We start from the raw sequence: 22,369 nt of genomic DNA, 5'->3' as shown, positions 1-22,369 counted from the left end.
AATGACTGCCTCCCTCAGGCAAGGGGGGACCACCCACTGCTCTAGAGTGGCATTCACCACCCCTGCCACCCATGGACCCAGGCCCTCCCTAGAAACCTTCACCAACCATGAAGGGCAAGGGTCGAGGACACATATGGTAGGCCTCAACCTTCCAAGCAGCCTGTCCACCTCCTCATGTTAAGATATTATTTTAAGTGTTAGTATTAAGTATTTTCAACAGAAACTTTCAAGGACTCTGGAGTAAGTTCTAGGAGTCTGTTTAAACATGATTAAGTTCAAGAGCTTTTAAGACACCTACTTGTTAAACTCCTAAACTTTTAGATTAATGCCAACAGTTAAGTAGTTGCAAAAAAATCAGACAGCATGCAACATTTAAAGGTTTCTTTAGATCTTCAAGAACTGTCAGCAAGACTTTTTAAAAGCATCTTGAAGCTTTACCTCCTTAGAATTCATCACACAAATTCACACTAATCCAAAGCCAGTTGAAGTTTTGAGCATCTTTCAACTTTTATACAGACAAATATTCCTCTCAGATTTGTGATGTTTACGTGTGTGTCTGTATTAAGAAGTAGGTAAAGATATTGGCATTATTTATTTCCATATTCTTTCAACAAAACCAAAAGGTTTCAAATAACAGAATCCCCGAATAAAGAAGTCCCACTACTAAAGTGCCATTAGCCAGAAACAGAATCAACAAGTTGGAGATCAATCTCAATGGAAAACTGATAACAGTGTCAGAGTGAACTTTAGTTCACCCTTAACAAAAAGACAGATCAGTATGTACACTTGGAGGATGAGAGTTTAAACACATAGTAAGGAAAGGCAACAACGATAAAGGCAAAGAGACATACATACATACATACATACATACATAAATCAAGCACTTCATCAGTACCAGTCATAGGTCAGTAGCTTTCCAACACGTCTATTATCTAGTAAAGTGACAGGTGCTGAAGGTGAAGCCCTCCAAGAGGAATTGACACGTACTCAAAATTGCAGGAGAGCGCTCTGGCCTTCTGCCCAACAGCACCAAGTACAACTATCTTTTCTTTTTCGCTTCCTCTGGGCCCAGTCAGTCTGCTGCGGATTCTTGAGCGGCAAGCTGCGTAAGAGAAACCTCCCCTTGGAACGCAGGATGGCCAAGATCCTGAAAGCAGCAACAGCCGCCGCCTCTCACTCGGGGACTTGGGCGGACGGAGGGGCGGGGAGCGCAGCACCTACTTGCTATGGTAAGGACCCCCCGCCCCGCGCCTCGAAAAAGCCACGCGCAGTCCAGCGCGGCCGCCCAGCCAGGAGGACCGCGCCACTCGTCCACCAGCCCCCGCCTCAGCCCGGCCGCCGCTCACCTCGCTTGCTGGGCCGCCCGACAGCCCTGTCGCCGGAGCTCCCCCGCCTGCCCTTGTGCGGTTTCTCCCCAGAGGGGCGGCTGGGCTCGGAGTCACCACTGTCCGGCCGGTGCCGGTGCCGGTGATGATGTCGCCGCTCGCAGCGCGGGGCGGACGAGGAAAGGCTGAGAGGAGAGAAAGTGAACAGCCCGGCCGTGGCGGAGGATACGGTGGGCGCCGCAGAGAGGCCAGGAACGGCGGCCGGCGGCAGCGGCTCCGCCTGAGCGGGCCCTACGGCGACCGGTTGTTGACTCAGCTTGGCCCTCTTGCACCCTCCGGACTCCGCGGGCAGGCTCTTTCGCTTCCTCCCGCCTCCCCTCGGTCGGCCAGGCCGGTCACCGAGTGGGAGCGAGGACGTCTCTTCCGCGCCCCGGGACACGGCGCGCACTGCAGCGACCTGCGCAGCCATTTCGCCGTCTCCCTCAAACACATTTAAATGGCCCGAGCGCCAGCAAGCACTGCGCATGCGCTGCCTGAGCCCCCCGGGAATTGTGGTCCAAATTGGCATGCCGGGATCTGTAGTTTTTAACGAAGAAGCGCATGCTCGGCTACGCAGAGACTGCTGGGAAGAGAAGTTTTCTTTCCGACCCTATGTAGTTCTTGAGGGAGAGAAGCGTGCAGAGAGTCACGCAGTGTAGCCCAATCACGTGGACTAACCGTTCATTCGTGGGAGGAGGAGGAGACTGGCGGAATTTCCCTGAGGTGGGTGGAGGAAAGGTGGTGGTTTAGATTTAGAACCTTAGTTGGAGCGATTCCTAAAACCTATTTTCATTAAGGTTAAGACCTGGAAAATGTAAGATAATACTAAAAGAGGCAGAAGATTTCTGAATACATACAGAGTGTATTTATATTGCTGTCGTGAGTGTATCCTATCCCGAGACTTCTGGGATTAAGAGAAGAGAGGGTTATCATTTTTCTTTAAGCCCGGCTTCTAGAGCATAGCTTTGGCATCTTAGATCTAGTTATTCAGTATTTCCAGTTTTCAAAATTGCAAAGCCGTCTAAAAGCCTAACTGGTATGCTACTAAAGGAAACAGTACAGAAAAGCTACATTAGACTGTTTTGATAGTCTTATGTGTTAAGCCATTTAACTTACGGGTATGTGGCTGCAATCCTGTACATACTTATAGGAGAGTAAATCCTATTGAAAATAGTGAGATGTACTTTTGAGTAAATACCCATAGGGCTATACTGCCCAGTTGCAATCCTATGCCCGTTTACTTGAGTTCCTTTGAATTTACGAAAAGTATATGTAGACGACCGGTCAATTAATTAAGTGGGGCTTCCAAGAAAACGTGCATAGGCGTGCTAAACACGAAGATTACATTTTTAGCCTTAGGATAGACACACTCTTGCAAAGAGCCAGCGCTGCGTTGTTTGTGTTGCCTGTAATTACTGACAGACTCCCTTTACTTCCTGGTCGTGTAAAATATAAATTGGTCCAGTGGGTTTTGAAAGTGATCTTTACTGCAAGGATAAATTCCCCACCCACCCCCAATTAATATTATGTACAGATGTCTAGTAACAGATGTTTTAGAAGCTCTGTTTCATCTTTTAGTGCATTTGGTGCATATTTTAAGTGCTGTCCTAGTTATCTCTGCAAGTGCGGCAATCCAATCCCTTCATCCTGAAGCTGTCAATATTCAGCTCGGGTCTGTAGCTTTCCATAAGTTGCAGTCCCTTGTTTTCATGGTAGATATTTGTTCTGCCTACTTAAAATACAGCAAAGCTGTTGTGGTGTTTCTCAGATGACTCCAGAAACCTTCTGAACCCAAAAAGATCACACATATTTGTGAAAGGAAAGCAGTAATATTCATGCTAATAAATTATGACACTCTTCATATATCTGTTAATCACTAGTAGAGGCAGCTCTATAGTTCAGTATTTTACTAAAAAAAACTTAATTCGCATATAGAATAAAAGGATGAGAACATGTGATATATGACATCTATGTTATAAGTTAAATCAGTTTTTCTCAACATTTTTGGAGTCATGGGCCACTACATTATTCGTGTGCAGTTTCCCGGACCAGCAGTTAGTAAGAGGGTTGCCTGCCTCACCCCAACCCCATGGTAAGTAGGCACCCCCGCAAAAATAATTTCGGGCAGCTATCCAGAGCTCATTTCCAGGCAGCCCTCGCTGCTGGATAATGTTCATTTCAAGGAAGTGAAATGAATGTTATCCAGCAGCGAGGGCTGCCTGGAAATGAACTCTGAAGAGCTCCCGCTGGCCCGAAATTGTTTTTGGTGGTGGTGATTTTCATTAGTGATGTCTCATGGACAACCCAACACCTTGCAGACCGGCAGCAGTCTACGAACTAGTGGTTGAGAAACACTGAGTTAAATTATAAGTAACTTTTGTTTAACATATATAAGTTAAACAAAAACACTTGAAAATGCTCAAAAGATTGGAATATGTGTTTGAGGGGAGAAATGCTAGATCTCAAAGATAACTTTTTTTTTTAAAATAAGAACTTTGTAAAGCAAAAGTTCTGAGCTGGAAAATCAGGCAAGTGTTCCCTGTGTGAAGGTAAGGTGTGCTGTCAAATCGGTGTTGACTCCTGGTGACCACAGAGCCCTGTGGTTGTCTGGTAGAATACAGGAGAGGTTTACCGTTGCCTCCTCCCGTGCAGTATGAGATGATGCCTTTCAGCATCTTCCTATATCGTTGCTGCCTGATATAGGAGTTTCCCATAGTTTGGGAAACATACCAGTGGGGATTCGAACCGGCAACCTGTAGGTAGTAAATTTGAAAACTACTGCAATGTATCATTGCATATCATGTCAATACTATGGATCCAGTCATTTAATCTAAAATATTTCTATCTTGTCTTTCTGTTTGAAGATGGCTAGCCAAATCTAAAGTATCACATTTAACACTGAATACCATTGCATGTTAACAAACAAGCAATGCAAAATATTAAACATGCCAAATATCACTGGATATCAAATACAAATGTCAAATATTCTGAGAATAGCTGAAGAATATTCTACACTAGCATTTGCAGAGAGTAATCAGAGTCGTGCAGATTTAAATAAGTAGCCTGCCTAGCTCTCCTTATAGCTCCTTATAGATCCAGTATGGTATATTGGTTAGAGTGTTGGGCTAGGACCAGGGAGACCTGAGTTCAAATCCCTGTTCAACCATGAAACTCAGTGGGAGACTCTTGGCCAGCCATCTACCTCTCAGCCTAACCTACCTCACAGGATTGTTCTGGCAGTAAACATAACCATGGGCACTTCTCTGGGCTCCTTGAAGGAAGAGTGGGATCTAAAAACTCTGTACAGTGTTTGTGCTTGTATTTTAAATCCTTTAAATCAGATTTGTTTTATATTTTAGTTTAATATTTTAATTGTCTTTTTTATAGTCTTGTTTTTAATTTTTTGTGTAAACCGCCTTAGGATTGTTTTAATAAAGGGCGGTATATAAATTTAATAATAAATAAGAAAATAAATGTAGCTGTCTTTCCATTCTGCTTTGTCTTGGGTGTGGATGGCCTGCATTAATTAAAAGTTTGCTTACATTTTCACAAACAGAAGTTGATCTTTTTCTCTAAACATTAAATGGCTCATTGTTGATGAGTACTAGAGAAATAGTGCCATGCTATACAGATCTTGCATGTGTTTACTGGGATTCTCTTTCCATACAAGAGTAGAACCATAAAACCTGTTAAAGCAGAGATTAAGAGTGCATCTTAGATGGAACACGAAAAGAGTAGCTAGATGCTTTGCATTTTGAAAGATAACTTGTTTTTAGAAGTCTGGGGTGTGTGTGTTGGGGTTTATCTACTGGATATATGGACTTTGTAGTATTAGGAAGAGATAATACTCAAGAGCAAACAAGCCAGTAAAGTGCTCTTTAATATAATTCTGCAAATGGTAGCTGCTCTAGCAGCCATGGCTATGATCTCCCCCACCCACTAAGCCCAATGCAACAGCAGTCTGGATTGGAATTTCACTTTGAAAGACACACAATTGATATGAAGTTGCTACCCGACTGGGGGGTGGTGATTCCCCCCCACCCCCTTCATGTAAACTTAGGTTTGCATAGTTCAGAGCTTGACAAACCCCAGGCATCAGGGAGCCATGACACCTAGAAAGTTAACCACGATGCCTTGACTAGGATGTTCAGAGGCAGAGTTATTTAATACAATTATTTGTCCCAGGCAGCTCTGTTTCTTTTCTAAGTATGTTACTTGCAAAAGGGATAATGTGAAATCAATTTACCTTCCCCCTCCACAATGGCTATTGCTACATCTGGTAATTTTGTCAACTGTCTTGTCTGGCTCCTAGATTTTGACTCCTAGATCCAAAGAAAACTTGCAATGACTTGGCATCTTTAAATTAGACTTACCATTTATGTGCTCATCACATGTTCCCAAGAAACCCAAACTTGCCGCAAACTGCACTGCTGTTCTAACTCTTCCAGAAGAGGGAGAGGAAGAGTTGTGCATGCACAGAAGATGGTGCTCTCAGCCAGGTGTATGTACAGCTAGATTGCACCCCCTCAAAAAAAAAAAAAACCCTCAAAGGAATGCTTTGCAGCTTGGCGAGGGAAGGAGCCACATGTTCACCTAAGTGCTTCCTAGCATAAGACAAAGGTTTTATTAGACATGAATATAAGAAGTAGGAACTGTAGAAAAATTCTTCTGCTAGTACATAGCAGACTATACTTCAAATGAATGAGACATCCTGACATACGGAGAATATTTCTAAAAACATGGAGAAATTGTGACGGCTTTTGTTGATTTATCTTTAGCTGAAGGTGTACTTAAAGGAATAAAAACCGATACAGTGTGTGTGTGTCTCTCTCTCTCTCTCAAACACACACATACACACACACATAATAATAATAATAATAAGGGAGAATCACTCCCAAATCGATACCTAACTCTGGGTTTCTTTTTAAAACTCATCTCAGCTAAGTATGTTTATTTTTAATTAAGTCTGTCGTGGCAAAATTAAAAATGCAGTATATCTGTGAGCTGAATAATTAGGAAAATCTGATTTATACATACAGTACTAAAACAGTTGGCAAGTGCTCTGTGGTTTGACTGTTTGGTTAGTGTTTCCTATTAGTGTTCACCTAATTTAACAGTTCTCCATAAACGGAGCATAAATTGCACCTCAATAATTGCTGGATTTTTGTGGGAGAAAGGTGTGCTTTCCTTTTTTAAAAAAAAATTAAATTTTTATTAATTTTAACAATAATAACATAAACATTCACAACAAATAAACAAATATGGACTTCCCGCTCACACCTCCTCGTGAATCATCAACTATAAAATTAACCCTTGCTATAATAATAATTCAAAGCATAAATTTAAACCTTACAAAGACGATTTTAATCTACCCCACCTGCAATTATTACTAAATTTCAAACCCTGTTGTAAAATCAATAGTAGGAAAATAGTTCTTTAGATACAACAAGAATGGTTTCCAATCTTCTTTAAAAGATTCTAAATTTTGGTCTCTTATCAATATTGTAAGCCATATTCCAAAAATTTTATCAGCCAATCTTCTTTTGAAGGCAGTTCATTGCTCTTCCATTTCTGTGCATATATTATTCTGGCCGCCGTGGAAGCATACATAAAATAGCAATAGCAATAGCACTTACATTTATATACCGCTCTATAGCCGAAGCTCTCTAAGCGGTTTACAATGATTTAGCATATTGCCCCCAACATTCTTGGTACTCATTTTACCGACCTCGGAAGGATGGAAGGCTGAGTCAACCTTGAGCCCCTGGTCAGGATCGAACTTGTAACCTTCTGGTTACAGGGCAGCAGTTTTACCACTGCGCCACCAGGGGCTCATAAAAAATGTTAAATTAGCTGTAGAAAATACTCCTTGTGTTATTCCCAGCAGGAAGGATTCTGGCTTCTTAGGAAATGTCATTTTAAATATTTTCTTTAACTCATTATATATCATGTCCCAATAGGCCTTAGCCTTCCTACAGGTCCACCACATATGAAAAAAGGTTCCTTCAGAGTGTCCGCATTTCCAGCATTTGTTTGAAACATTTTTGTACATTTTTGTGCCAGTTTTTTTGGTGTCAAATACCATCTATACATCATTTTATAGTAATTTTATTTTAAAGCATAACATGCAGTAAACTTCAAATCAGTTTTCCATAATTTTTCCCAGGCTGCCATTTCTATATTGCACCCCACATCTTGAGCCCACTTTACCATAGTCGTTTTAACCACATCGTCTCTTGTTTCCTCTAAAAGCAAAAGCTTATACATTTTAGAAACTAATTTTTCATCATTTTCACATAGCTCCTTCTCAAATCTCGACATCTGATCCTCAAATCCAACTTTAAAAAGGTGTGCTTTCCAGTATTTTCTTAGATTGGAGAGAAACTGAATATAAACCAAGAGGAAACTTTGTAATATGCCACCCAGGCTGTTCAGCATCAAGCTGGTAATATATGGCTTATTGCACAGCAGTCTGGGAATATAGGAGGGAAGTACATTGGATTCTTGTGCTACTCTCTGAAGGAGAAATAAGTTGTACTAGTAAGAACTAATCAGCCTGTTTTCCTTTCACTGTTTCTACAACTGGACTATATTTGGTTCAAATCGAGGTCCACAAGTTAGATTTCTTGCATCTCAAATGTTCATGCGTCTGCCATCTTGGATCAGGGTGGATGACATCATTACAAACTACACCATTGGGGCATCCCTATGTGTCCATACAGCTGTAGCAAATTTGGTTCAAAGCAGTGCCTCAAACGTTCACGCATCCACCATTTCAGATTGGGGTATATGACATTATCACAATCCACACCACTGAGATGTCCCTACAGCTGTAGCAAATTTGGTTCAAATTGGTTAAGTGATTCACAAGTTAGCCCACTTGCACCTCAAAGGTTTATGCGTCCACCATATTGGATTGGGGTGGATGACATCATCAAAAACTATGCCGTCGAGGTGTCCCTATGTGTCCCTACAACTGTACCCAATTTGGTTCATATTGGTCCAGGTGTTGCAAAGTTGATAGAGTGGGGGGGGGGTGAAGACTGATACACACAGTGCCAGGTGGTCTCGAAAGTAGGCTAAAATAAGTGGCTATATAATGTAACACCAGCTTTTTCTTTCTCTCATCATTATTTCTATACTCAAAGACTGAAATTAAGACTATGCATATGCTATTTATATTTTATCCCTTTTTTTCAGAAAAAGATGGTCTCTCAAAACTCTTCACCATAATAATAATAATAATAAATTAATTACACAGTGTATGCCCTCAGGTTCACAGCCTAAAATGACAATGTATACAAGGGAAGGGAGCAGAAGGGCTGGTTTCAAGCCGCTAGATAAGGCCCTCTGCAGCCCCCACTCAATGATGTTAGACCCCTCACCTACATTTGTGATACAGCACCCCCTGTTAGGCTTGCTGGATGGCAGCAAACACGCATTGCTTTCAAAGCAAGGGCAGAGCATTGTTTTTCAGAACACTGTATTTTAGTTACCCCAGCCCCAACAGTGCTGAAAGCAAGCAATGCCTTCTGCCAACCATTGTCCCCTGTAATAGTGATTCCCAGATCTATTGACTGCAACTCCCAGCATCCCCAGCTGCAATGGCCTGTCTTTGGCTGGGAATTATAGGAGCTGTAGCCAGCAGTTTATGGGAATCCCTGTTACAGGGAACACTGCTGTCAACTACTGCCCTCAACAGGTGGTATTTGGAGCTTCTCCTTTAGTGCAAATTAGTTCCGTAGAAGATTTTTGTCAGGACTATACTGGGAGGGACAAGGGTTACATACCACGCTCCCTGTACATCATAATCCCAATCTTCATCCCCACCACTGCAGCTGTTTAACACACATACACTATGCCTTTAAAGAGTACTTTAGCTTTTAGCCGTACCTACTTCACAGGCTTGTTGAAAAGATAAAATTGGAGAGGAGGAAACAAGTGAGCTACTTGGGAGGAAGGTAGCACACTTGGGATGATTACTTGGAAGAAAGGTAGGATAGGAACATAGGAAGCTGGTTTATACAGAGCCAGGCCATTTGGTCCATCTAACACAATATTGTCAACAATGACTAACAGCAGATTCCAGGGGCAGAGCCACCATTGGGTAAACGGGTTCAAAGAACCCAGGCCACCAATGAGAAAAGGCCACCGAGCCCCACCCCATGGCTTGGGCTCCATAGGAGCCCAGAGCAAACTCCCCACTCCCAGGCCGCCGAGAGTTATTTCAGGCAGCTCTGACTGCCTGATAGGACGTTTTCCCTTCCTCTCCCTCTCTGGAGGAAGAGAAAGGGGAAAATGTCCTATCAGGCAGCCAACGCTGTCTGAAATGACAAGGGGAGAGCTCATTTGGGCTCTCGGCAGCCCAGGCCATGCCCCCCAAATGAGCTCTCCCCTCATCATTTCAGATAGCATTGGCTGCTTGATAGGATGTTTTCCCCTTTCTCTCCCTCCAGAGAGGGAGAGGAAGGGGAAAACATTCTTTCGGGCAGTCAGAGCTGCCTGAAATAATTTGGTGAGGAGTTCGCCTGGGCTCTCGGCAGCCCGGGCGTGGGAGCGGGGAGGCTCTTGGCTCTCGGGCATGGGAGAGGGGAGTTCACACTGGGCTCCTATGGAGCCTGAGCCATGCCCCTGTGTGCATGATGTCACATGCACAGGCATATTGGAGGGGGCCGCCAAGCGGGACTTGATGCAGGCTGCTGCTCAGCTGGCTCCACGCCTGGCAGCTTCTCTGAAGTTTCAAGCAGGAGTCTTCCCCAGCCTTATCTGGAGATTTTAGGGATTGAACCTGGGACCTTCTGCATGCAAAGCAGATGCTTACCATTGAGCTACAGCCTCATCTCCATAAAAATGAAAGTAAGGGATAAAAGTGTAAATCATCCTTTTACATGAAGTAGCGTTCAAATCTCATGAAGCCTTACCTGCAGGCAAACTGGTTCAATTAAAGTACAGCTTTACCACCTCAGTTCAATAGTACAATCCTTAAAGCATTTGGGGTGATACGGGATTAAGCTTGTACATTTGCAAGGACTACATTTGCACAGAAAATTTGGCCCCTGTCAGACTTTTAAAATCATGGGAGCAACTTTCCCATGGTACTGGGAAGTATATGTGAATATGCTAGCCATGTGAGTCAGAAAGATTGTGTGGGTCTTCCCCCCCACACACACACCAATTGGCATCCTTCCAAGAGGAAGGGCACTGATCAGCCGGAAGAGAACTGTGTGCTCAGCCCTGCCCATGTATCTGAGGTATTCACATGTACTCCCCCAGTGGTATGTGGTCATGCCAGGGGGAAGCAGCTTCCTGTCACTCTTTGTCCATGCCACATGGTAACTTTTTCTCTACAGGAACATTCACATGCTGCAGGGAAGAAATTACTACCAGTGTAAATCCATTGCAGATGCTCTTGTAAACTGTTGAGGGACCATTGCCTTGTTGGCGGATCATGGGAGATGGAAAGTGTTGCTTCTCCCTTTTTCCAAGGTGGCTCAGAAATGGTTTCAGTGTAGATGTGACTGGAATAGATGCAGACCTTACAGAGATAGCAGCAGCACTCTCTGTCTCAGATACACGTTTAATCCCATGATAAAAGAACCCTGCAAATATACCCAAAATTGAAAAACCTGCCTGAAGATGTTCATACACACAACTCAATTTGCATTCTCTGACTCATTTGTGTTTGTAATTCAAATGAGTCCTTGACCTACATGGCTGACTTAAATTTTTGCTTTTAAGTAGGAACTAGTCCTTTATCAGCCAGAGCTCTGAATATTCGAACTAGGAATGTAGCTATTGGCAACTCAATAAGTATGCCATCAAAAGTTAAGTACTTTTTTATTTGGTGCAGTGCCAAAGGTGATATTTGAGATAAATATGAGATATTCACTGCTGTCTAGTTTTGTAGAAATGTAGTCTGCAGAAGCATTAACTGGTATCCGAAATAAATATTTCATTTTATTGTATTGCATTTCTTACATATGCATTTCCTCAAATGAAAATTTATTTAAGCCTGGCTTCTAAAGTTATTTTTATAGAGAAGCCTAGCTGTCATTTGAGTGTGTGTGTGTGCGCGCACTTCTATTGGCCTTTTTCTTTCACCTGTAGACCACCAACATGCATTTTTACTAAATAAATACAATTTTCCACAGGCACTTCTGGTGTAATGCACCTTATTCAGTATTTATGGCACATGTTTAACTTTTGGACAGGGAAACTGTTGTTTAAGTGCCAGGTATAGGACCTTTCTCATGCTGCAATTCTAGCCCACAGGCTTCTGAGAAAAAGTTTTAAAGACTTGATTGTAGTATGTGACAAAGGGCAGAAGTGAGAAGGCTAATAAAAGTCACTCCAAATGTATTCAATTTACAAGTCTGATTATTTCTAATCCCATCTTGTTACTTGAAAAGGCCAACACAAGCTTTTGAATATTTAGCATATAAATTTGGGACTGCTGCTTTTCATCCTTTGGGAAGTGCATCTCAGCTAGAGAAAACCTTGTCTTGGATGCTCAGAGACCACTTCTCAGATCCTCTCCCAGCACAGTACCTCCAGTGACTGTTGCTGGTGTCTGTCTGATGTTGCTTTTTAGATTGTGAGCCCTTTGGGTTCAGGGATCCATCTTATTTATTTATTATTTCTCTGTGTAAACCGCCCTGAGTCATTTTTGGAAGGGCGGTATAGAAATCGAATAAATTTAAAAAAAAAAAAAACTCTTAAGAACAATTCACTGAAAATGGAACTAGGCCCAGGATCAAAGATCAGTTATTCTTTTGGTGAAACTATTATCATTGCTTGAAAGAAAGAAGGAGACAGTCAAAACTTCTTGCTGTTTATCTTTATAGGCAGGGCATCTGAAGCTGCTCAGCTTCTGCTTGTTACACACTGAAAACCATAGAATGCCAATATAGTAAAAGTGCTTACATGTCTACCAGCCTACATTCATGTTATGGAAAATGATACATTCCCTAGCAACTTCTGGTATACTTCAAGAGTCAGGGAGCACAACGGCTAAACCTTGAAACCTTGATCTGAATGTCAGTATTGCTCTTGGAACACAAGAAATAATAATAAATAACTCTCAGCTTAAAGTGCTATTATGCCACTACTGAGCAACATGGTGATGGCTTGCCTTTGTACATCTTGGACTTGGGAGCAGCATTGCCCCCCCAAAAAAGAGGGTTTCGTTGCTGGACAAACTTGAGTCACAACTCCTCTTTATAGAAATAACACACTGTGCTAAATAAACAGCCTCTTGCTGCTTCATTAGAAATGTGAACGGGAACCAGGCACTAGCACAGTACTCTTTCTCCTGTTTACTCTGGATGCAGTCCAGGTCAATTGGTTTGATGAGGTTCTATTCTATTTACTTTATAGAGGTCACATATTATCCTCTGCCTTCTGTTACCACAACAAATGACATTTTGTTGAAAGTGATGAAGGACTTTCATCCCGTTGTGAAGGACTTCTGAGAAACAAGGCAGAAGAACATGGCAGATCTGCAGTGCCAGAAACAAAGGGCATCTGTTAAGTTCTACTAAATGTCCCAATTTGGTGGTGGATCTCTTGGTCCTTTGGGTTTTGAAAATCGGTTTGCGAAGCCTAGGACACAAAAGTAAGGCAAAGTTATGCATTTCTCATACAATTTTTTTTAGGAGATTGGTATATGTAAAAATGAAATAGTTTACATGTAAGAATTGTAATCTGGCTAATTTTGCAAATGTCAAGTGAGTCTAACACAAGTATAAACATATGTATACCACATTCCCAAATTATTTACTCTGGAGCAATCACTCTCTTTTTCAACAAAGCCATTCTGAAGTAAGTATTTTGAAATCTGCAGTAGTAATTGTACAACACAATGCACAATCAAGCATTTTTTCTAATATCATCACCTATGTTGATAGTAAGCTTAACAAAACAAGAACAGCTGTAGAATGCAACAATGTGTAGCAGTAGTGGTGCACAGAATGGCAGGTGTTAGCTCTGTCCACATGGAATTTTGCATAGGCAAGTGAGGCATTTCTTTAACTGCACCAGGTATTTATCAATGAAAATTTGACATGCAAAAGAAGAGTTTCAGGGAGCTTAATATTTCGTGAAAAAACCTTCACTATTCCTTTACTTTTTCCTACTACTGTTCACAGCAGTAGTTTCCCCTATTTGCCGCTGCTTCAGTGCAATTTCCCTCTCCCTCCACGTGTCTTCTTTGCAAGAATGATCCCAGTCAAATAAGAATCACATAACAAATTGTTTGGGTTCAGAATACCTTAACAGCCATGTAAATCTGCCCACCTACTAAGATCTTCAGCAGAGGTCCTTCACAGCTAAACACACAAGATGGCATCAACTTTACAGGTGAAACTCGGAAAATTAGAATATCGTGCAAAAGTCCATTAATTTCAGTAATGCAAATTAAAAGGTGAAACTGATATATGAGACAGACGCATTACATGCAAAGCGAGAGAAGTCAAGCCTTAATTTGTTATAATTGTGATGATCATGGCGTACAGCTCATGAAAACCCCAAATCCACAATCTCAGAAAATTAGAATATGACATGGAACCAAGAAGACAAGGATTGAAGAATAGAACAATATCGGACCTCTGAAAAGTATACAGTGTACTGTGCTTGATTGGCCAGCAAACCCGCCTGACCTGACCCCATAGAGAATCTATGGGGCATTGCCAAGAGAAGGATGAGAGACATGAGACCAAACAATGCAGAATTGCTGAAGGCCGCTAATGAAGTATCCTGGTCTTCCATAATACCTCATCAGTGCCACAGGCTGATAGCATCCATGCCACGCCGCATTGAGGCAGTAATTGCTGCAAAAGGGGCCCAAACCAAGTACTGAAGACATATGCATGCTTATACTTTTCAGAGGTCCGATATTGTTCTATTCTTCAATCCTTGTCTTCTTGGTTCCATGTAATATTCTAATTTTCTGAGATTGTGGATTTGGGGTTTTCATGAGCTGTACGCCATGATCATCACAATTATAACAAATTAAGGCTTGACTTCTCTCGCTTTGCATGTAATACGTCTGTCTCATATATCAGTTTCACCTTTTAATTTGCATTACTGAAATTAATGGACTTTTGCACGATATTCTAATTTTCCAAGTTTCACCTGTATAGCAGTACCCAGTTTTTGGAACTCCCCTGGCAGCTTCAAGCTGCCCCATCACTTTTGATCTTTCAGTAGCTATTTTATATTGTTGGTTTTTACAGAGGGTTTGGATTGTTTTTAATTAATTTGTGAGCTGCCTCATGAACATCCTTCTTGTTTCAGTAGAGCCCTAGGCATTTCTTTCGTGTCTTCAGTGTTAACGTAATCTGAGTACAACTTACTAAAACAGGAACAAAGATTGAGGTTGTGACTTGCAAAGCAGTTATCTCTGTACTTTAGATGATGGGAAACTCTACTATTGGCATTAGATCAGAGCTAGACAAAGCACCCTCTAGAAGGTTTCTATTGGCATTTTCAGAGATCTGACCGCTAGAGTTAGGTGTTGTTGTTTTTAAAGGATCCTCTGACAACCATAAAATAGCCATAGTTAACTGAAGAGAGAAAGATAACATTAAAAAAAAAATACATACCAAATAGAGAGCTGGGGTGATTTGACTGGCCAGGCTCTGAGGGTTTTACCAGTGAAGATGGAGCACAGATACCTATAAATACACAGAAAGCCCTTCAGTCGATTGTCAGCTCATCTATGGAACCATATAGGCTACATGCAATGTGATGTCAGCCACATGGTGAGGCTGTACAGCTTAGCTTGTGGAGCAGGAATATCCACTGCAAATAATTTATACCACCACCTATCAAGAAACTTGCACTGGGGCCCTCTGAATGAATTCCAAGATTGGTTGATGTGCCTTCTAGACATTTTACCTGAGAGCAATTTATGAGCAGTCCTCACATAACTGAGTGAACATTCACATGACCCAACTGTGAGAGCCAATTGCATGGATCTTGCCTATAAACATTGTTCTGAATGGTGTCTGTACTGTGGGAAAAATCTGTGTAATCAGCCATTGCCTATGCAGGATAATTTAAATGTTCTTCCAGTCATGCTAGAGCTGCACATAGATAAGTTGTTTCCATGCAGCTGCAGGGATGCCTAAAGGGTGTGTTGTACACCCTTTAGTGTGGAGATGCCCTGCTGTAGGCTGTGCGCAAGTCCTGCAGGCAAGGAAAAGGCATGGCCCATGAATGAATTGTGGTGTGTCACCCCACCACCACCACGTGGGCAAGAGGTCTGCCACTGAGGTCTGTCCTGGCCGTGTTGCTGAAGTTGCTGTCCTCCTCGGGGAGTGTGCAGCCGCAGCCGGTGACATCACCAGAGGGACTCCCAGACACTCCACACAATGCCTCAACCTGGTTCAAGGCCGCTTGTAGGAGAAGGTTGGGGCCATCCAAGTCACACCGTCCTTTTAAAGGAGAAGAGAGCTGGTCTTGTGGTAGCAAGCATGACTTGTCCCCTTAGATAAGCAGAGTCTGCCCTGGTTATATTTGAATGGGAGACCACATGTGAGCACTGAAAGATATTCCCCTTGGGATGGAGCCGCTTTGGGAAGAGCAGAAGGTTCCAAGTTCCCTCCCTGGCTTCTCCAAGATAAGAGTGAGAGATTCCTGCCTAAAACCTTTTAGAAGCCACTGCCAGTCTGTGTGAGCTAGACAGTGATCTAGATAAACCAATAGTCTGACTCAGTATATGGCAGCTTCCTATATTCCTATACACATTGGGCAATTGTAGAATTTGAAGCTTAAGGAATCTACCAAGTAAGCACAGAATGCAACCTGTAGGAGACACCAGATTCCAGCTCAGATCCCCACTCTTTTTCTAGGTCTTTCACCTTTACATCCTGCTTTACTTAATTCTAGGACTAGGCCCAACCTCAACCTTATTGTGCCCACATCTATACAGTTTAAAGACCTGGGATCCAGCTGCACTGTTTCTCCATCTCATCCCCCACTTCCTCCAGACTCAGCACAAGTCCACCACTAGCCCAGCCTTAGGTGTAATGGTGAGCTACTGTGTCTACAGCGCACAGAGTGCAAAGTGCATCTACCTCCCTGCCCCTTGATCTCACCCACAGCATAGAGTGCTCAGCATGCTACTCTCCCCACCCATCTCCCATCTTTCTTTACCTGGCAGTGGTGGTGGCAGCAGCAGCAGCAGCAGCTACTGCTCCTCACCCTTAAAAAGGAAGGAAGCAGGGAACAGAGTGGTAGAAAGTGTGGAGGAGTAGAGTATGGACTAGACACCACCTGGTTCATAATTGTTTCCTGGAAAAAAATGTGTGGGCAGGAGCCTGTGCTGTCAGAAGCATTGAGCTCAACTTTAAATCAGCATATATATTTTTTGTCATAATATTTTGCTTTAGAGCTTCTTTGCAGAATAGCTCAGGTCCAAAGAGTCTGATTGCCTTGTATGGTATAGGAGATAGAGAAACTTACAATGTAGTGACACTAACTCATGCAGCGAGTGCTGCTAAATGTCACTATTATAGCACAGGAAATGTAGCATGGTGTCACTGATACTCCATTGGTCTCCACTGCCTGTAATGCAGCATCTCAGAAAATGTGGGGAAAGACTGGCAAATCCTGGCTAACTTCTAAATGAAAAAATGGAATAGAAAGGCAGGGAATATTTCATTTTAACAGTTTGGCCGCAGATGTAACGTGGCATCTAAATAGGCTATTAGGCAGTGCTGGGGACGAACCAGCTGTCATGGTGCATGTCAGCACCAACAATGTTGGAAAATGTAGTCTGGAGGACCTAGAAGCAAAATTCGGTCTACTAGGTAGCATATTGAAGTCTGAAAGGCCCAATGGTAGCATTCTCAGAAGTGCTACCTGTTCCATGTACAGGGCCAGCAAAACAGGTGGAGCTGAAAGGTCTCAATGTGTGGATGAGACAGTGGTGCCAGGAGGAGGAGTTTAGATTTGTTAGGCATTGGGATACATTTTGAGACAATACAAGCCTGTACAAGAGGGACAGGCTCCACTTGAACCAAGATGGAACCAGACTGCTGGTGCTTAAAATCAAAAAGGCCACAGAGCAGCTTCTAAAATGACACCTGGGGGATAGCCAACAAGAGCTGGGCAGTATGCGATTCGGCAAATGCCATCCCTTAAGGTGTGAGGATGTAAATGCTTCAGATAGGTAAAGAGCAGACAGAAGGATGTGCTAGCTGGTCAAAGAGATCAAATTGCCATCAGAAAGATAGCACAAACCAGGTAAGAGATTCAGCATATAGGTGCTTATATGCCTGTGCCAGAAGCCTCTGAGTCAAGATGGGCGAGCTGTAGTGCTTGGTTGAAATGAAAACATAGATATTGTGGGTATAACGGAAACATGGTGGAACCATGAGAACCAGTGGGACATGGCTATTCCTGGAAATAAACTCTATAGAGAGGACAGGGAGGGGGTGAATTGGGGGTGGAGAGGGATAGAATCTAACAAGCTAAAAAACTTAGAAAGCTTGGAGTCCTCCACAGAAACTCTGTGAGGCGCTTCACACAATCCGTGTGAAGCATCTTACCAGGCTCTGTGGGGAGAGTGGGCTTAGCCCACTCTCCCCGCAGACAATCATGCCTGCAGCCCTGGGCGGCCGGATCTGCTGCCCACATGACTACCGGCTCCGTCACGGAGCTGGTGCGGGCTGAGGGGATCGGGGGTTGCATGGTCCCCGGAAGTTCCAGGATTCTGGAGGGACCCCCGAGGCCAGGAGGCCGGCTGCAGCCTCCCGGTCAAGGTTCTACTCATGTGGCACCATGTGCCACACCAGCACACAAGCAAAAAAGAGGCTAACAGAGCACTTGCTTCGTTGATCTCATTTAAGGGGAAGGGGAATTAGGTGGGCTAGCCCGTGAGCCCAGTGGTTCCCATGATCTGTAGAAAGTGGGCTATGCTCCCTTAGCCCACTTTCTACTGATCGTGGAAATAGCTTTTATGAGTGACAATACAAGCCCTGAAAGGAAATGTGATACTGGGGTGTACTATTGCCTTCTGGAACAAAACACTGACAGCAACTGGGAGTTGCAGAAGGCAGTCAGGGAGGCATCAAAGAGAGACAGGGCTGTAATAATGGGCAACTTCAATTACTCACACATAGACTGGGTAAATTCACATTCAAGTAATGACAAAGAGGCCAAATTTCTAAATATACTTAATGACTGTCCTAGAACAGATGGTCATGGAACCAATCAGAGTGAAGGTGACTTTGGACTTAATCCTGAGTGGTGCACAGGACCTGGTGTGAGATGTCAGTGTCGTGGAACCTTTAGGAAAGAGTGACCATAGTGTGATTAAATTCAGAATATGTGTGAGGAGAGGATCGCCAAGGAAGTCGTAACACAGACCCTTTGAACTTCAGAAGAGGAAACTTCTCTAACATGAGGAGTTTGGAGAAAAGAAAACTGAAAAGAAACATCAAGTGAGTCACTTTGCTCCAGAATGCATGGTTTACTTAAAACCACAATAACAGAAGTCCAGTTAGAAAGATCACCAAAATGGACTAAAGGTACCAGCAAGCCCAGAAGGATACCAGCATGGTTAACAAGTAAAGTTAAGGAAGCTATAAAAGGGAAGAAGACTTCCTTCAGAAATTGGAAGGCCTACCCAAATAAAGAGAACAGAAAGGAACACAAACTCTGGCAAAAGAAATGAAAGGAGGCAATAAGGGAGGTGATAAGAGAGTTTGAGGAACACTTAGCTAAAAGCATCAAGGGAAATAACAAAAGTTTAGAAAAAAGAAAACTGATGGGTGACATGATAGAGGTCTATAAAATTATGCATGGTGTGGAGAGAGTGCAAAGAGAGATATTTTTCTCCCTCTCATATAACTCTAGAACCTGGGGTCATTCCATGAAACTGAATGTCAAGAAAATCAGGACTGTCAAAAGGAAGTTCTTTTTCACACAATGCATAATTAACCTATGGAATTTTCTGCCACAAGATGTGGTGACAGCCACTGGCTTTGATGGCTTTAAGAAGGGCTTAGATAAATTCATGGAGGACAGGTTTATCAATGGCTACTAGTCTGAGGGCTATAGGCCACCTCCAGCCTAAAAGGCAAGATGCCTCTAAATACCAGTTGCTGTGGAGCAACAGCAGGAGATAGGGCATGTCCTTAGCTCTTGATTGTGTGCTTCCAATAGACATCTGGTGGGCCACTGTGTGAAACAAGATGCTGGACTAGATTAGGGATGTGCACAGAACTGTTCGGAGCTCCATTCTAGGAATACCAAACCAGTCCCCTCAACCGACATTTAAGCCGGTGCGGAAGGTGGGGGGGGGCACGTTCTTTAAAGGGCAGGGGAAGTGCTGCCTACCTGCCTACCCCCGCCTCTTTCCCCCCGCCGGTGCTCTCACAAAAAGCGGGCATGTGGGGCTGCAGCACACCTCCCTGAAACGCCAATCAGTGTCACCACACAAATGGATGACATGTGAACACACATCAGCCATTTGCATGGCAACGCTGACCGGGGCTGCAGGGAGGCACACTGTAGCCCCGCATATCCGCTTTTTGCAAGAGTGCCAGCGGTGGGAAAGTGGTGGGGCGGGGACTGGCAGGTAGGCAGCATTTCCCCTGCCCCTTAAAGAAATCCCCCGCTCTCCCGGGAGTGCATGGAACTGGTTCCCTAGACTAGATAGGTCTTGGGCTTGATCCAGCAGGGCTGTTCTTATGTTCTTAATTCACATTCTATGTTCACAGTTTAGCCTCCATGGAGAAATATAAATCTTTAATTAATTCCTGTTGCTGAAATCCTTTGCGTTACCCAGTGAAAGTTAGTGGGGTAGCATGATGTGTTTTTATTCATCCAGAATATGACTGAGTGCTTTCCCCTCCCAACAGAACCATTGTGTTACGGTTCGTTGGCATCTCACAGGCTACAGCACAACACATCTGTATATGCATATACATTGTCAGCAGTCTAAATCTTTAAAAGACTTACTGTTTTTCACATTTCGCAAAATTTTCAAGCTCTGGAAAAGAATGAAAAGGAGAAATGTCCTCTGTTGATATTGATATTGAGGAAGCACTAATTATTACTTTTAAAAGACCTATTTTTAAAATGAGCTCCAGTGAGCAATCACACAAGTGAAGCAATGCACTACATAGTACAAAAAACACTCTACTTTTAAATCTGGAGGGTATGCATACATGTACAAACATAGCAAAATCCCTGGCAAGTGAAATTAGACTGGAGCCATCACATCAAAGCAGCAGTTCACAGAATGATGCATGCTGAAGACTGGACTGACATTAAGTGATCATAGATTAGCTATGATGTGGGTAGGATGGCAGTGGCCAACCCACATTGTTTACCCCAAACTTTACCAAGGATGGAGGAAAAGCACATCCCGCCCTGATCACAGCTAGAACACGATCACTTCCCCCTCCTCCTCCCTCAATTTTTGCCAACACATGAGCATTTCTTGGGAGGATGGGGCTTGGAGCCTGGCTGGACACTCCTCCTATGCAGTTTGTGGTCATGAGAACAAGCTTGTTGATTAATCAAGATAATCACACAATCCCTCTATTTTTATTTTTATTTTATTTTTTACAGAAACATTTTCCACATATGGTCAACTTTTTGGTGCTCATCCAGAGATGGGTACTAGCCGATTTAGTATCATACTTGTTAACATTTCAGCCACTTTTAAGCAAGCAGGGGAGTTTGAGAAGATTGAGAGTGCTGAATCAGCATACCTGATGGAAACAGTATGAGGGCTCTAAAGGTAAAGTGTGCCATCAAGTCAGTTTCGACTCCTGGCGCCCACAGAGCCCTGTGGTTCTCTTTGGTAGAATACAAAATGGAGGGGTTTACCATTGCCTCCTCCTGCGCAATGTGAGATTATGCCTTTCAGCATCTTACTATATCGCTGCTGCCTGATATAGGTGTTTCTGGGAAACATACTAGCAGGGATTCGAACCTGCAACCTTCCGCTTGTGAGTCAAGCTTTTCCTCGTTGTGCCACTTAAAGTGGTCAAAGGACTCTAGCATTCTTTATTTCTTCCGATTATGTATTTTTAAAGGGGGGGGGGAATCAGTGAAGAGTCTCTTAAAATGTCCATTCAGATGTGTCAGTGAGTGTCCATTGAGGTCACGAAGGGTTTTTACCCAGCTCTTTCATAGGCTCTTGAAATCCCCTCCCCAGTTCCTCTGGGACATTAGGCGGGCAACTAGAGATAGGATGGTAGGTGGCATAAAGTTGATCTTTATAAAATGTCCTTGAGACAGCTCACTGGAGATGCTCAGGGTACAACTCCCTGCCATATTTGGAGTTGTAGAAGAATGCCCTCCTAGTTTTGTTCCTAGGTCAACTTGCCCAGTAACCCAAAAAATGGGCATGTTGACCCATCCTTCAGCCAGTGACTTGGCTCATTTGCACAAGTCATTGGCAAGCACACGTTTTGCCCTGTAAGCATATGTGGCACTTTTTCTCTGCTTGCAACATGTTGTGGTCCAAACTGTTTCACAGACTGAACTTGGGAGGGATGGGTAGTGAGTAGGTGATCTGGTCATTGGGGCAGATGGTGGTATTGGATGGCATACATCCCTTCCAAATCTATGAATCTCTCATAATTGCACTAGTTTGGTACTCTGGATCATCTATTAGATAAAAAGAAGAAGGGGAGGCTTGTTCCTCTTTACAGTCTAGGCTGTATCAGCTGCACTGCTTGACATTCAGAGGTCATATAAAAGTGGTCTCTAGCTGCAGGAAAACTGACAACTGATCTGGGGTTAACATCCTTAAGTACAGCTCTTTCCTAAAAAGAGTTAATCACAGTTGATTACAGAGTTTCAGAGCTAACCTGCAGGGTTTGTTGTTTTTCATATCTGCTTCTCTCTCTTGCTTAGAGCTCCCCCTAGCACTATGAATGGGAAACATTCCAAGATTCTATTTTACCAGCTAGGATATTTTCAGGCACTAAGAACATGTTTGTGTACAATCCGACCCTCTGGACCAGTTCAATACTAGTAGC

The 22,369-nt window shown here is 43.2% G+C and overlaps 2 protein-coding genes and 1 long non-coding RNA gene across 5 annotated transcripts in view; 1 reads left to right on the top strand and 2 right to left on the bottom strand.

The window, feature by feature from the left end:
• RSBN1 (round spermatid basic protein 1) overlaps positions 1–1,859 on the bottom strand; it is a 67,110-nt gene extending 65,251 nt beyond the window's left edge. For both annotated transcript variants that reach the window (XM_053246739.1, XM_053246740.1), the window contains exon 1: positions 1,347–1,859. In XM_053246739.1, coding sequence (XP_053102714.1) covers positions 1,347–1,851 — 505 coding nt within the window. In that variant the 5' untranslated portion in view covers positions 1,852–1,859. The remainder of the gene's footprint in view (positions 1–1,346) is intronic.
• Positions 1,860–1,948: 89 nt separating this feature from the next.
• LOC128323496 (uncharacterized) lies at positions 1,949–6,182 on the top strand. The gene is made up of 2 exons (XR_008306294.1): positions 1,949–2,087; positions 5,677–6,182. It is a non-coding gene; the product is annotated as an uncharacterized LOC128323496 (long non-coding RNA).
• A 5,999-nt stretch (positions 6,183–12,181) lies between these two features.
• The window catches only part of PTPN22 (protein tyrosine phosphatase non-receptor type 22), a 72,531-nt gene continuing 62,343 nt past the window's right edge, over positions 12,182–22,369 (bottom strand). For both annotated transcript variants that reach the window (XM_053246738.1, XM_053246737.1), the window contains 3 exons: positions 20,334–20,364; positions 14,966–15,037; positions 12,182–12,965 (listed from right to left, as the gene is read on the bottom strand). In XM_053246738.1, coding sequence (XP_053102713.1) covers positions 12,901–12,965; positions 14,966–15,037; positions 20,334–20,364 — 168 coding nt within the window. In that variant the 3' untranslated portion in view covers positions 12,182–12,900. The remainder of the gene's footprint in view (positions 12,966–14,965; positions 15,038–20,333; positions 20,365–22,369) is intronic.

The sequence above is a fragment of the Hemicordylus capensis genome, chromosome 4 (genome assembly GCF_027244095.1).
Source record: "Hemicordylus capensis ecotype Gifberg chromosome 4, rHemCap1.1.pri, whole genome shotgun sequence".
Lineage (NCBI taxonomy): Eukaryota > Metazoa > Chordata > Lepidosauria > Squamata > Cordylidae > Hemicordylus > Hemicordylus capensis.
This window is presented reverse-complemented; position numbering and strand designations above follow the sequence as displayed.